Source organism: Protopterus annectens, chromosome 6.part1, assembly GCF_019279795.1.
Source record: "Protopterus annectens isolate FY-2018-M chromosome 6.part1, PAN1.0, whole genome shotgun sequence".
Taxonomy (NCBI): Eukaryota; Metazoa; Chordata; order Ceratodontiformes; family Protopteridae; genus Protopterus; species Protopterus annectens.
In genome coordinates, this window is record NC_056738.1 from 434,844,765 (window position 1) to 434,861,330 (window position 16,566).

A 16,566-nucleotide genomic window follows, 5' to 3' on the forward strand; every position below is an offset into this window, starting at 1 on the left:
TAACATCATCGAGACCTGGTGGCCTATGGGCTATAAGTTTAATAATCCATTTGGATTCTTGATAGTTTCATTAACCAGGTCTCCCCCTCTAATTCCTTTCTGTATACACTGAATAACCATGAATCTAAAGCCATGGCCCTCATGCTTAGAAACATGCTGATATCAAGCATTATGTTCATTCTTTATTCTAATGTAGATAAATGATTTAATATCCTATTCTTCAGCATGCATTTAGTCTTTCCTACATAAAAACATTTGCATGATTGACAAATAGCCAAATATATCACATTCATGGTCTTACAGTTTGCATAAACATTAAACTTGTAAACCTTCCCCGTAACCAGATGTACAAACATTGTATCTTGATTGATATATGGACATGCCTTACAAGTCCTACAGGTTCTGGCTCCTCTGTGTCTGGATATGACCTGATGCTCCTTCTTTCCTTCATGACATAACAGGTCCTTAAGGTTCTTATTAGTTCTGAACCCAAAAGATGGTACCTCATGAATGTGATATATTTGGCTGTTTGTCAATCATGCGAATGTTTTTATGTAGGGAAGATGACCTGCTTGCTGAAGAGCAGGATATTAAATCATTCATCTTCCATTAGAATAAAGAATGAACATAATGCTTTATATCAGTATGTTTCTAAGTACGAGGGCCATGGCTTTAGATTCATGGTTATTCAGTGTATACAGAAAGGAATTAGAGGGGGAGACCTGGTTAATGAAACTGACTATCAAGAATCCAAATGGATTATTGAACTTATAGCCCATAGGCCACGTGGTCTCAATGATGTTATCCCTTTAAAGCCAGCCCTAAGGAAGAGGCGGGTGAATTACTGATCTGTGATTGGTTATTACTTCTTATAAATATGGTTTCTACGTTGTTAATAAACTATCTGATGAAGGGCATATGCCCAAAAGCATTCATCACAGTTTGTTAATGTTTTATAGTGATTTATTATTTTATATGTCAGAATAAAACGTAGAAACATTTATCAATGTTCACTGTCTGGTTGCATTTAAGGTAGTCTGAAGAAAGTGATAGTAAATTTTAGGCCAAACTACTAAACACAGAGGATTATGAGCAGGTCCCTGATCGTAATAGCTTTATATGTTCGAGACATGGATGCTAAGAATTCTTAAAAATTTTGGATATTTGTTTTCCTAAATGTTTGTATTTCAAAATGTATCTATTTCTAACTGTTTTATATTAATATTGTTAATTGTCTTTGGAGCTTTTTCCCCGTGCCTCCACTGAAAATAGGCTTTCACCCAGTCAGACTATCCCGGTAAACAAATGTTAAATAAGTAAATAAAATGTCAAGAACACATAAATCAGGGTTATGATCGAAGACCCGATCTTAATTCTTTGTAGTGCATGGAACTTTATCTGCTTCATTTACTACTAGCTATATTGAAAAGGGAAAAAAAAGAGCAAAGTGTTTTGCTGACTTTCATAGAAGGTAAAGAACTTAGTGCTGTCAAATAGACAGCAGCACAAGTCAAGGCAATATTTTTTTGAGAAAGTCAGGGATAGCTTGGAGGCACAATCAGTCAGACATAAATTTTTTTTTGAGTTTTGCTGCTGTGGTTTTCTTGTTGGCACTGGCATTAATGAGTTATTAAATCAAGACTGATCTTAACAGTGCTTGGGGGCACTTAATAGTTATTAAGACTGGATCTCGCATTACTGTAATGCTTAACTAGTTTGTCTTTTCACCAGTATTGGAGGTCCAGTGGGAACATATTTGAGTGTAATCACAGTGCTCCATGCACTGCATTGGTAGTTTAAGACAAGGATCATTAAATGAACTGACAAGCCATACCTTTATTACTATAAAGTCAGTTAAATTAGAAACTCATAATTATGGTAGCTTTTATCATGATGTCCTATGTGTTTTACCCATATTTAATGACTCCAAACATCACGGACTGGAAATGTGGGGAGTAAGAATAATATTGGAATGTTTTTGTTTTTATTCCTTTTTGTGCTGTCTTTCAGTTACATCATCTTATTATTTTATTGTTGTCATTAGACTTTTAAATGCATTTTAATGTGTTATATGCCTACACACACACTTATTCAGGAAATGGAACAGAAAATTATGGAGAAATTATATAACATAGTCCAGTTTTTGGCAGTCTCACAGTTAACGTTAGTTATGTTAATTAACAGGAAGTAGAAGGCACATAGACATCCATATCAAGTATACACAAGTAAGTGTCTTTGTGTCACACACACACATATATGGGGTTTATATGACTTTGATGAGTTTTCGGAAACTCATAATTCATATGGTCGAGACCATATGATCAAGTTTTCAAAAACACGAAATAAAAGAAAAACACAAATATACATTTTTGGAGGGTAGCAAAGACCCCCCCCCCTCAAATTATATATACCAATTCTGAGATCGCAGTACATTGGGGAAAATGGTATTCCCCAGGTGAGCTGATACTCAGCAGGTATATCCGTAGTCTCTTCTGGTTATGGCTTCCCAAAAAAGTCTCTAATTTTGCTTTGCAAATTCCTCTCTACAAGAGACAAACATATCTCTGCCTTTTTAATCTTCATACCTTCCCTTTAACAGTAGCTCAGCAGAAAGTGTTCATTTGTTCATTTCCCTAAGTGTTGCAAGGTGGTTTTACATAATATATATCCACATAGTATGGCTGGTTATTACAATATTTTACTATTGTAATACACAGTTTATAATATATATATATATATATATATATATATATGAATTTACTTCAAAATATCGAATACTTACTTTATCAAATCCCATTTCACCATACCTCACTTCATCGACTCTCATTATATCAAACTCCCAGAACTACAAAAAGGAAACCCTGGGAAAGGAACCACTCAACCACCAGGACAAAACAACAAACAGAAAAACAAAAAAACCCTCCAAATGAGGGCATTCATTCCCACCCCCAATGTGACCTAACTTAATATATCAACTCCAAGATCACACTACAGCGGGCTAAGGGCAAAGTTCACCATGGTGGCCAAGTGTTTCCTTTCCCAGGGTTTCCTTTTTGTAGCTCCTGGTGTTTGAGATAATGAGAATCGATGAAGTGAGGTTCAACGAAATGGGATTCGATAAAGTAAGAATTTGATAATTTGAAGTAGTGTATACACACACATACATATCTCAAAAATGAACACTACACTGATGTGGGATGTGATAAAAGCACACATCTAATCTAAACCATATGTATTTTTATCAACATACATTCAACTAAAAGAAGAAAAGACTTTGCATACAGTCTTTACTCATACAGCCATAGCTGTCAACCTTCCATCTCCAAAATGTGGAACACTACCTCTCATAAAGTGGAACAAATAGGCAAAATGTGGAACACTCACTAACAGTTTGCTAGCAACTTTATCTAGGAAGCTCATAGGATAATTGAAATGTGATATTTTAATTATATAATAGTTCTTTTAATGAAATAACATGATGCAGTTGTATTCACCATGGATATCAGTTAAAATATTGCTAACAGTGAATGTGTGACATATCCTTTTAATGTGGAATTTCAAGGAACATGAATGCTTTAAAGATTCCATATGAGGAACATTCCTCATAATGAAGTATACTTGAAAGGTATGCATATAGCCACCTCAAAAGTAATGCTCCCCACCGCAACCAGCATCCTAATCCTAGAAGTAACATTTAATGTATTTAGAGTGAAAAAAAAGTTAAAACAATAATCTATAAATAAAACACAAACTCTAATTAGACTGTCAGAAAACATCATTACTTTTAAAATGGACTCAAATCTATAAACACACACTAAGATTAAACTAACTAGAGACATAGCTATACTTCAAAACTAGCATATCTCACTATAACCCTCAGTAAGCTACTAATTACAAAATGTTAACTGACTGCATTTTAAAAACAATTAAATCTTACCTGGAACTTGAATAAACAACTGCACGCAAGACCACATTCATAAAAACCTGTGTAAACTATGTAAAGGCTGTTCAGTGAACAAGCTGTACAATTTCTGCATCACATCAGCACAAATTAGACAGAAATCCAAATGAGAAAAAAAAAGGTAACGAGTATATGGTGCTCTGGTTGATAGATACACAAAATATCCTGTATTGTCGTATTAGGGAAGTCATTCTGTTTATAATGAAGCTCATTCTCCAAGCCACACCAGTCTGCAACATATTCTGTATTTTTGTACACAAATATATAAACACAGGCACTGTGTGTTTGGAAGAGGCAAATAGAATAGGAGTCTACATTAAATCAGCGAACGCTTAAAAAAGCAAATCGACCCCCATGTAAGCAAAAGCTTACAATCCCGAAATCTTGGAACAGCGATTTGTTTCCCAGGGAATAAAATTGCTGTTCCACAAAAAAAAAAAAAATGTTGCTCGTGGTGAACACCCTCACAGAAATGGTGGGGCCAGACAGAGCAGTCAACCTATAGAATAACTGCCTGTAGGTAGTTTACTCATGCATGAGTTGGGTTGTAGGGGAAAAAACAAAAAAAGGTCAAACTACAACTATGGCTGCTTGAATTATGACACATCTTGCCCAACCCTCAAGCTGGCGATGGAGAATTAGTGAGCCAGTCAGTCATATGAAGGATGGATGATCAACAAGTAGAAGGACCCAAAAAAAAAACATCTAAAAACATAGATGGTCACATAAATTACACCTACATGCATTTGGCAGGAAAAGGACATCAGCTTCTCTTTATGCCACCCTTAAAGTGGTAATGCACAAACATGCAAGTATGGGTATGCAAACTGGAAAGACACCGTGCACTTATGATATCAGTCATAGACTATGATGTTTAAATGGGATTCTAATATGAACTAGTACAGAACATAGGGTAATGAACAGAGATCAGTTAAGAAACATTTTGAATTGTGCCATGCATTCTTGAGTACTAGGAAAGCCAAGTTAGTACACACTACATACCTCCATCTCCTTAGATATGTCTGGTACCTCATACAGATGTGTATAGATACATAAATATAGACAGATATAGATATATGTATGAGTTTGTGCTTTTGATTAAGGAGAACAGTTTAAGCAGTTAATATTGCCCTATACCCCCATCTGAAAGCACTTTGGTATGAACACACTATGTATATTGCGTACCTATATACATATATATATATATATATATATATATATATATATATATATATATATATATATGTCTTACTGCACCTGAGATGTCATGCTCATTGTTCAGTGCACAGTATGTGATATGTCTTCTGAACCCAGTCAGTAGTCATGGAAAGATATTTCTTGAAACCACATTGTCAGTGCTGCTGTATATGTTCAAGTGAAAGGAGAGACGGGCAGTGTATCATACTGTAATACATGCCACTGTACTGTAACCGGAAGTTTGACTTCTGTATTTACTGTTTAGAATATGGTTTTTAATGCCAGTGTGTGTGACGATTTGTAGGATTGTTATATGTGGTAGAGTGGGTGAGTTTCCAGCAGATATTTTTGAAGTATTTTATTGTTTTCATTTAAATGCTAAGAAAAACTGTGAACTTTTTGGAAATATAGGAAAGTATTTATTTATTTATTGACATTCGTTTAGCAAGAAAGTCCAGCTGGGTAATAAATACCCATTTTCAGCAAAGGCTCATGGAGAAAAACTCCAGATAATTGAATAACATCAAATAAAGAACTAATACAAATGCATTTTAAAAAAGCATCTATATACGGGTCCCTATCAGTTGATTGAATTCTCAAAAACTCAAAATTCATATGGTTGAGACCGTATGACCAGCAAATAGTATATACCTACACAGTTTCATACAACTCATCACTACATCCACCCGTGGTCAAGCAACAGAATCTGAATCAACCTTAGACTGGATACTAGTATCCCACCATCAAAATTACACAAACTAAGGCACCCTACCAAACACTCTTAAGTGATCACCTCCCAGCTTATACCCATAGGACTCACCCTCAAACTATCAAAACACACTAGTATAGAACCTCTAGAAATCTTGCCCACTTCAACCAAAATAAATTTGCAGACATTTTAAAAGCTTAGAATTGGAACCCACTAAAAACTCACCCCCTAGACGAGGCTGTTGATTATTTCAACAAACTCTTCTTAGATACTCTCAACAGTTTAGCTCCAATGCGCATTAAGCGGACTAAAATCAATCATGCCCCCCGTTAACTAAGCAAACCAAACAAACTTTCTTTCTTAGAGATAAAGTGTGGAAAATATGGCTAAAAAATAGAACAAAACAGAATGAACTCAACTACAAACAAATTCGTAATAAAGCAAAAAAGTTAGTGATACAGGATAAAAAGGAATACTTTTCCTCTAAACTATCAACCTCATATAATAATCCTCAAAAGTTTTGGAAATCAGTCTCCACTCTGCCAAACCCAGGCACCCTACAAAATCCATCCCCAGCACCTGAAAAGACTTCACAACAAATTTCCCATGACTTTAACACCCACTTCATCTCCACCATTCGAAACCTGCTCAAACACTCACCACCCAACACAAACTCAAATCTCCTAAGTACTACTTACTCATCACTTCTCAAAAACACCCCTCCCCAACAGCAGCAATACTAGTACTCCTTCAGCCTATTATTTTACAGTCCAACCTCTCCCCACCTCTGTGATCTTGAAGCTTTTAAACAAACTCAAACCCTGCTCACTTTCTACAGATAACCTTCCCCCAGAATATCTGCAACTAGCAGCTAGTGTAATTGCATATCCAGTTAGCATTCTTATAAATCAGACCATCTCAGAATCCTATCTTCCCCACTTATGGAAAAAATCCATCATTACTCCACTACATAAAGGCGGAAGCTCCCATGACCTCTCCAACTATCGCCCTACCTCTATACTTTCCCCTTTATCAAAAATACTAGAAAAATGTGTTCACACAACTATTCAAACACTTATCTGAAAATGTTCTTCTATTCCCTACACATCATAGTTTCCATCCAGGACATAGCACAATCACTGCCCTACTCTCTTTTTCTGATACTATTAACAAAGCCATAGATACTGGTCATCCTACCTCGGTAATCCTACTGGACCTGTATAAGGCTTTCAATACTGTATCACATACTAAGCTGCTATGTCAACTATCTAACTTAGGATGCTCACTTGAAACCCTTAACTGGTTTACCTCTTACCTACAAAATAGGGAACAATCAGTAAGGTGGCATAATGTACAATCTGATTATCAAATTAACAACATAGAGGTCCCACAAGGATCCATTCTAGGACCACTACTATTTAATATCTTTATCAATGATCTTCACAAAACCCCTCACATCCAAAACCTTATCCAATATGCTGATGATTCTACAATAGTATCCACCTCCAGCAATTTCTCAGCTCTTCTAACAATTACACTGAAAGCCTTTACTTCTGTTGAAACATGGCTTATCAATCAACAACTAATGGTAAACCCCCAAAAAACTAAACTGTTACTTTTCTCTACAAAAACACCTGACATTTACTTTAAAACCCATGCTAAAGATGATACAGAAATCAAAATAGTGAAAACACCTAAACTGCTAGGAATAACAGTAGACAACAAACTCAGTTATGAACCACATATCCTCAACACAATAAAGAAAACACACTTTAAATTAGGCAAACTATATCACCACAAACTTTACCTAGAAAGCCACACCAAAACAAAACTTGCCAGCACATTACTCATCCCCTCCCTTCTATATGGTATTGCCATCTTTACCAGTGTTCACTCAACCCTTAAAAATAAATTACAATCTTGCTATTATAAAATAGCCAAATTTGCCTCCGGAACACCTTACCGTTCTCACCACTGCCAATCTATCACTAGCCTGAACTGGCTAGACTTTTCCCACCTCCTCCAATATACCCAACTAACCATAGCCCACAAGCTAATCTAGAAACCCAATGACTGCCCAGCACTCAACTCAATTTTACATACATATATTTCTACTAGAACACTAAGATCTTCCTGCAAGTACCTGCTAACCATAACTAAACCCAACAAAAGAGCAGGACAATGTCTGTACTCCCATAACATTGCTAAGTTATGGAACAACCTACCATCTCATATAACCCAAACTGACCACACAGAAATCTTTAAGACAGCTTTAAAATAGCATTACCTAGATAATTAATCCTGTGCCTGCCACACAAATAAACCACCCTAAAGATAGCCCTTTAACTAAATATCAGGATGCTGTAAGATAAAAAACATGTCCATACTGTTCCCTCAGGTGTAACATTTTTGTTTCTCTATTTGTATTTAATGAGTCCTGATGTAATACTTTGTGTAAACACTAATGGAATGTCTACTTATACTATGTTTTGCCTCTTATATATGCAGTATTTGCTATACTTATGTTAAAACTTTTTGCCAGCATTGTTTTATAATGTATTGTCTTTGTAAACTGTGGATCTTTTCTCCCCGGGCCTCCACTGAAAATGAGTTTCAGACCCAGTGGACTTTCCTGGTAAATATATGTCAATAAATAAATAAATAAATGAAAACCCGAAATTTTTGAATGGAGATTGTGGTACAGTGCAGATTGGGAAATTTACCATTTTCCTCACTGTAGTGCGATCTTTGAGTTGGTATATACAATTTTCATGAGGTGTGGTGGATGGAAGGGAGCTTGCCTCTCCCACCTCCTGCAAAAATGTAAAAAAAGGTAGATTTTTTTTGGGGGGGTTGTGTTTTCTTTTGATGTTTGAATTTTCGATAGCTAGATCATATGGTCTTGATCATATGAATCTCAAGTTTCTGAAAACTCGATCATCTGACATAGGCCCACACATACACACACACACACACACACACACACACACAAATATATATATATATATATATATATATATACGTGAAACCACTACTAAATCCTGAAAACCCAAACTACCGACGCCCAAAATCCCGAGACCAAATACTCGAAACACTAAAATACCGAAACATCAAAACCGCGAAATTCAAACTACCGAAAACCACACTCAACATACACCACACACCGTCCCCCAGAACACAAACACACAAACCTAAACTACAGACAAGAACGGGGGCAAGCCACACTGCACCCCCCATGTGGGGGGCTGCACCTCCTACGTCCCCTCACTTAAATATTCTAACTCCAGGGTCGCACTACATACACAAACACACGAAACACCACCACACACCTACATTCCCCTCGCACACACACATCACAGTCACAAGACACACTTACACACTAAACCCTAACCAATACATTTAAACATAGATACTTACCTGACCTTCCACCATACTGCAACACCAGAAGCGCGAATGTCAAACTCCCGATGATCAGATTTTGAAATTCGCACTTCTGGTCTTTCAGTAGTTAGGGGTTTCGGCTATATAGTATCGAAAGTTTGAAATTCGGTATTTCAAACTTTCAAGATTATGTAGTGATGCTATATATATATATATATCTATATATATATATATATATATATATGTGTGTGTGTGTGTGTGTGTATGTGTACATATATATATATATATATATATATATATATATATATATATATATATATATATATATATACACACACACATGCAAACAGTTTGATAGTAGAAAATGTGGGATACAGTAAAGCATGCAGAGGCACCAGTGATGTGAAAATAAAAAGAAATTTAGAAAATGATTAAATATGACAATCGATATATACAGAAATATTAGAAACATTGTATACTACACTAGGAAATAAAAATAAAAATATACAAGTTCACCCTAAGAGAAAGGAGAGGGCATATGTTAAAAGATATAGATACTGTAATGAGAGGCTAGGTTAGTAAGAATGTATAACCACAGTGTTTACTCACATAGTTATTATTGAAACAGTTTGTATGTTTTAGCTGTTTTCATTGTTTTACAATAAATTTATTTGAATTTTTAAATGTGAATGGCCATTCAAAAGTTTTCTCAAAGGGAAAACTACATGAGCAAGCTCTGTGGCTATACGTTTCTTGTTTCTTTGCTGCATGGACCACACCTCACTTTTTTCTGGCTCTTAGTAAGAAAGTAAAGTATTTGTTAATATGGATATTACAGGTGAGTTGCATGGACATAGCCTCGAGTTAGTTAGAAATTCTTTGAGAGAGGACTTAAATACATGGAGGCTAAATATAGTTCTGATTAAATTTTGGATATGCAGTATGAATATAAACTTTGCCCTTTGGTCTGTAGATTTCAAGCAGGTTTTTGACTTGAGAGCACAGAGGACGATTTGGGAGATAGTGATGAAGTATTGAGATAGAAGAGCAGGTAGAGAGGTTATATAGTATTGTGTGGGTTAGAAGAAGTTGCATATGAGCTAGTTCATACTGGAGTGGTAACCCGTTAAGAGCATGTAATGCAGAGCAATAGTGAGCTTTATGGGGCAGGTTAGCTGCAAATTTAACTATTAGATGTTAGTCAAAATAGATGAGCCATGGAGAAGATAGGGTAAAAGATAAATATTAGCTAGGATGATTTTACTAGAAGATGTGAGGCATTCTTTTGTTCTATACAGTAAATCTAGCTTTCAATTAGTTATTTTTATACATATGAGTATCAGACTTTAAATTGCCATCTATGGTGACTCCAAGTAATTTGATATAGGTAACTACTATTTCAATAGCTGTAGTGTTTAAAGAAGTAATGTGGAAGTTACTTTTAGCATTGGCATGGGGTTTTGGAAAAGTAGTAGTAGTTTAGTCTTTTAGGAAGAAGCAAAAGTTAGTTTTGATGTAGCCACAGTTCAACTGAGTGGAAGGTATCTTGTGTCGTGAATTGTAGTTATATTGGTCTGACAGATGAGCAGATGAGAGGTGAGTCATTTGCATACTGAATAATGCAAGCTTGCTGAGAGGAGGTGTATAGGTTATTGATGAAAATGTTAAAGAACAGTGGATCGAGAATAGAGCCTTGAGGAACACTCATATTGACTAGGGAAAAGGAGAGAAAGAAGACAGCCATTTGACAGATTAATATCTTTCAGATAGGTTAGTGAACCATAAAAGAGTTGGTTTGGAAAGGCACAGTGGGGACATTTAGGTCAGAAATTTCTTATGTGACAGTTTGTCAGAGGTTTCTGAGAGATCTAGAACAAAAGAAGAGATACACTTTCCTTGGTCTGTAGCCTTATTAATGATGTTGGAAAAGTTGAGGACAGCTGTAGTGGTACTGCTTGTGTTGGGGTTAGGAGATCATTTTGCAAGAGGTACTGAAGGAGTTCCTTATAAATATAATTTTCCCGAATCTTAGAATGGGAGAGGACAAGATGGCACTTGGCCTAAAGTTAAAGAGTTCAGAGGAGTTATGGGGTGAAATAATGGATCATTTTTTTCTACAGGGCAAGGACCTGGGAGTATTGAATAGATATATTAATGGGAATTGAGACTGGCTATGCTATAGAGTGTGCACCAAGCTTAAGATACTCAGCAAGAAGATAATTACCAGCAGGAGAACAAGTTTTAAGTTTCTTTAGTAACTGTTTAACATGGGATGTGGAAACAGGTTGGAGATTGAAGGCATAGCTGTCAGGACTAGCAGAGTTTTGAGGTAGATTAAACAGTTGGGGAGAGCTGGATATGACAGGCTACGATGTCGCTGAATAAAGTGTTACATTTGGTAGCTGTTTCTGAGGGGGATAAGTCCAAATAGAGGGTTGGTAAGGAAGGAGAACCAGGCTGAAAGATTTTTCTTAGCTGAGCTCCAGAGTTTATTTGAATTTTTTCATGATTATTTTGTGGGTCAGAGAATTTTTTTTCTAGGTGAATTTGCTTCTTGGTGAGGTTGCACAATTGTTTGTGTAGATGTAAGGTTTTAGGGTTTTTATCTTTTTGCCATTGTTTCCATGCTTTTCTCATTTTTAATGAGAATTCTTGGAGAATGAGATAGGTAGGGGCTTGAGAATTTTTACTCTTTTATTTCTGGTCACTGCAAGGGTATTTAAAATATTAATGAAGGCTGCTTTGTCTAGGGGTAACATTTTGAGTGGAGACCATTTTACTTATTTTAGTTGAATACTGAGTCTATCAGGATAAAAAAGAAATTGGTTAGTTCTATATTGATGTTGGTGGGTAATTTTTCTATTAGTGAATATAGGGTGATGGTCACCAAGGTAATCAGGTAGTTCCCCTGAGATAGCATACTTGCTGGGGTCAGAGACAAGTATCCAGTCAAGGACAGCATTTTTATGATTCACTTTGTTGAGTCAAGTAGAGGAAGAGAGCAGCTATTTGAACCCATACAGGTCAAGACTCGTTGTTGGGGTGTTATATATCACAGATAATCAGTCAGTGTTAATGTCACCCAAGATAATGGTTTCTACATTAATATTTGTAGCTATTCAGCAAAGAATTTCTTCTAATAATCTGATATTAATATTTGGTGGTATGTAGAGGGCAGCTGTACAAAGCTTCTTATGTTTATTAACATTGAGAAGAGAGATAAGTTCTGCATTTTGGAAGGTTGGTATGTTAGTTTTGAGGGATGAGAAACTTAGTTATTATATACAATTGCATTGCCTCCCACTTTTTTGTATTGTCTGTCACATCAAATTATATTGTAGCCAAGGGATAGAATTTCAGAATCTTTTATGTGGGGTTTTAGCCATATTTCAGTAATGACTGTAATATCTGGTGAGTACTGAAGAAACCATGCTTGTAGGTCTGTAATTTTGTTTAGAATACTAAGGATGTTAGTAGAAGTAAGGAATAGTGTTGTGGGTGTTTAGTGGCAGAGGATGGTGGAATGGATGAGGCTGAAGGGCCAGCATTGGGATGGATGTTACCACAAATAGTGATTTTAGAGAAGAGAGGATTAGAATTACTTAATTTTTATAAATTATATTCCAGGTTATGTCAAAGTAAACTGAATGCTTAGATGTTTTATTTGAAAAGGTAAATATGTTGGACATTAAATAAATTTGAGGAAATAGACAATGAGGGAGGGTTTAGCCTGAGTATAGGTAGGGTGGCTGGTAGTATGTGAGTGTGAATAAAGTGTGAGAGTACCATGGTAGGTGGTAAGGTGACATAAAATGAATAGTAGAGATGTGGAGTTCAAAATGATAACATGGTAGAAAGAGAAGACTATGGAGTAGTTAAGGGGAGATTGTAGTTGAATGACAAGGAAAGATGTTAAAGGACAAGAGAAAAAGATGAGAGGAGGAATAGATGACATTATAAATGGCATGCTGGAGATTTCAGGCAGGTTGGTCCGTTATTATGGAGATGGAAACAAGTCAAGATTTTAATAGAGTATAGTCAGATACCTAAATGTAGAATGTACTGCATTGTGGCAGGGTGAAATTATTAGGAGAATGATGGTGATGTGTATAATAAAAGGTTTGTGAGTATTATGTTTTCTGTCAGTATTATGAAAGGAAGGGTAATACTGAAGAAGGACTTGCTGAGAAGGAAGACGTGAACATTGTACAAGGGGGAAAAAGGAGAATAGAAGTATAGATTGCAAAGTTAGAATGACAGAGAAGAGCAAATTAAGTGAGAAAGTAGAGAAGAACAAGTGTGGAGGGAAGGTGACATAAGATTGTAAAGGATTTGTGTGAATCCTATTGGATAATGAGGTCGTAATAGGGAATGGTGAGGCTAGTAGGAAGAAGAGGGGATAGGAATGAGGAAGGGAAGGGGATGTGTTCAGTATAAATCTAGGTAAGGAGGGGATGGGTGGGAATTAGAGGTAAGATAGGTGAGCATAGTGATTCCAGTTAGAACCCCTCACAGGTAGAGGTATTAGCCCAAGAAAAACAATATTTGGCAAATGGAAGTAAGGGAAGGGTTAAACAGCAGTGTGAGTAGTTTTCCTAAAATAATGTGAGTAACTCAGCAGGACAGTGGAGCAAAGAAAGTTTAAAAAAGTTGCCATGGCTAAGAAAGTCGTAAATTAAACCCAGGACAAGCAGCTAATGGGTAAAAAAGCCATATGTATTAAAGTAAACTGCTTTAACATGCCTGAAGTACATTAACATATGAAGGGTTCTTTTTCTTTAGCAGTAGCACTTGCTGCAAGTCCAGTGGTACAGATGGTTTTAGCAATTTACCTGGTGACATGCTTATTACAATCTGCACTAAAAATATTTTTGCAGGCTGCAAATCCACCTAGGAAAACAAAGATAATTCTATGCAAAAAGATGGGAAAACCGAAGACTTTTGAGACTGGGAGGAAGGGACAATGCTGTAAGCCTAGTGACAGTGTTATATAGTGTCTGCACCTAAAAATATTTTTTGCAGGCTGCAAATCTACCTAGCAGAACAGAGATAATTTTATGCAGAAGCATGGGTAATTGGTGGAAGGGGCAGTCTTGCATGCCCTAAGCAGCTACGTTTCTGTGTGTGTGTGTGTGTGTGTGTGTGTGTGTGTGTGTGTGTGTGTGTGTGTGTGTGTGTGTGTGTGTGTGTGTGTGTGTGTGTGTGTGTGTGTGTGAGTGGTGGGGTGGTTTCTTGTGGTTGTGACTATCATTGTAAATTAAAAGAATGTAGCTAACAGTGATATCCCATTCACTCTTAAAATATTTGATTTCACTTTTAGACATTGTATGATAATTTTATGTTTTTACAACTAGAGTTTCAGACTTTTCTTCTGCTCATCATCTTGCCGTTACAGAACCATGTGCCACTGAAAACTTTCAGATCCCCAAAAAATAAGACATTGTGGAGAAATTGTTAATTCATTACCAGCCACTTTTTTATAAGGTTGATTGAGAAGAGACCACTGTAGGCAATACTGGAAATGGAAAAGTAATAAATAAAAAAGCTTATTTTCTGTTGAAAAAAGTTATGTGAAAGAATATGGAACAATTAGCATTAAATGAGAATAACCCAGACTGAGTTGGATTTCAGAACATTAAATCAGGAAGAGACAAGCAGGTGAAGTAAGTTTCTTTAAATGCAAACATAAGAATTTATTTTTGCAACAATCAGAAGTTCAGTTAATGTTGCGCATTATCATTTAGTCAAAGATATTTATAAAGCATGTTTCATTTGCTTGGAACTAAGATACAAACCAAAGTATGCTGACTTTGTACCTTTTACCCTTGAACATGAACACAAATGGTATTTCTGAATTTTAAATTATTCCTTTCTTTTCCAGGCATATATGGAGGATCACCTTCGAAACAAAGACCGATGTGCGAAGGAATGGGAAGCCCTGTGTGCATACCAGGCTGAGCCCAACAGCTGTGCTGTTGCCCGCAGTGAGGCTAACATCAAAAAGAACCGAAATGCAGACTTTGTGCCATGTAAGATTTTCTCTGTGTAGCATGTGTGGCAGCTATTTGTAGAGCTGTTATTTAATGATAGTTTGCTCTTATTATATTTTGAATTGATGCTTCTAGCCTTCATCCTAATTACACCCAGTTTGATACCATTCCAGTCCTCTCCTCGTGTTGTGTCATTATTTGGAAAGTACTCATTGCTTTGCTTCACTTCAAACTCCTTCTTAATTTTTTTTTACCTTTAACCAGTTATATTTTCTTCTGTTTCCTTCCTTCATGTTTTTTTTTTTCTTTTTTTGTTTTTATTTCTTTCTAGTTCCATGCTTCTAGTCTGTCAGCCTCACCATCTGGCATGCTCTATATTGGTTTGTGTAGTTTATTATCCTTTGGAACATTAACTTTACTGAATTTAGAAATCTTTCCTTTGTTGTAACAGACCAATTATCCCTGTGTGTACTTCTTTCTCTTTCTTTTAGTAATCTTCTTTCCACTTGACATTTCATGCCAGATTTATTACTGCTAGAACAGAGTGCCTTCTGGAGAAAATAAAAATGAAAGGTCACCCATCTGATTTGCCCACTTAGGTTTTTAACTTTTTCTCTGTATCACAGATACTGCAAAGAGATTCTAAATCTTCACTTTCTGTTTTCTGACTTAGCCAGCAAACAGTATCAAAACCACTAATTTTGCAGAAATTAACTGTGTAAGCCCTAAAGCAACTATTGTGAATTTATTTTACTGGGGTAGTACACTGATCACTGTAGACCATTTGTAGGCACAGCCTAGGTGAAGAGACCCCCCAAAAAAAAGAAAAAATAAATTCACAAACACAGAATAATAACAGAAGGTAGATAATCCCATAGACATTTGATACAATATGTAAATAATATTAGCAGAATAGAAAATCAAATGTGAATATATTTTAGCAGTAAATATGAGAGATAAACTGCAGCTGAGACCAGAGGGTAAAAGTAGAAGTGATGCAGGTGAGTAAGGAGTTAGGTTATGTGTCCAGTGGAAAAGTGCTTGCAGTCAGATTTTTGATGAAGGTGTCTTTTGAGTTGAGCTCTGAAAGTGGGGAAAGAGGAGACTACTTGAAGGTGAAGGGGGAGGGACTGCCAGAGTCTGTGTACAATAATGGAGGAGGAATGGTCAGTACATTGCAGTTAAGTTTGGGGTTTCTGGAGTGAGGGAGCTAGCTGTGAGAGGTTGTAGAGGTTGTGGGGGGGGGGGGTATTTTGGATTTTGGCTGCAAGAGGTGGAAAGAATTCTGGTTGTAGTAGTTTTAAAACAAGAGACCTTAGTAGTAGCTC

The 16,566-nt window shown here is 36.2% G+C and overlaps 1 protein-coding gene across 2 annotated transcripts in view; it reads left to right on the forward strand.

The window, feature by feature from the left end:
- The window catches only part of PTPRN (protein tyrosine phosphatase receptor type N), a 2,492,130-nt gene that overhangs the window by 2,313,225 nt on the left and 162,339 nt on the right, over positions 1-16,566 (forward strand). For both annotated transcript variants that reach the window (XM_044075862.1, XM_044075864.1), the window contains one exon: positions 15,130-15,277. In XM_044075862.1, the coding sequence (XP_043931797.1) occupies positions 15,130-15,277 (148 nt within the window). The remainder of the gene's footprint in view (positions 1-15,129; positions 15,278-16,566) is intronic.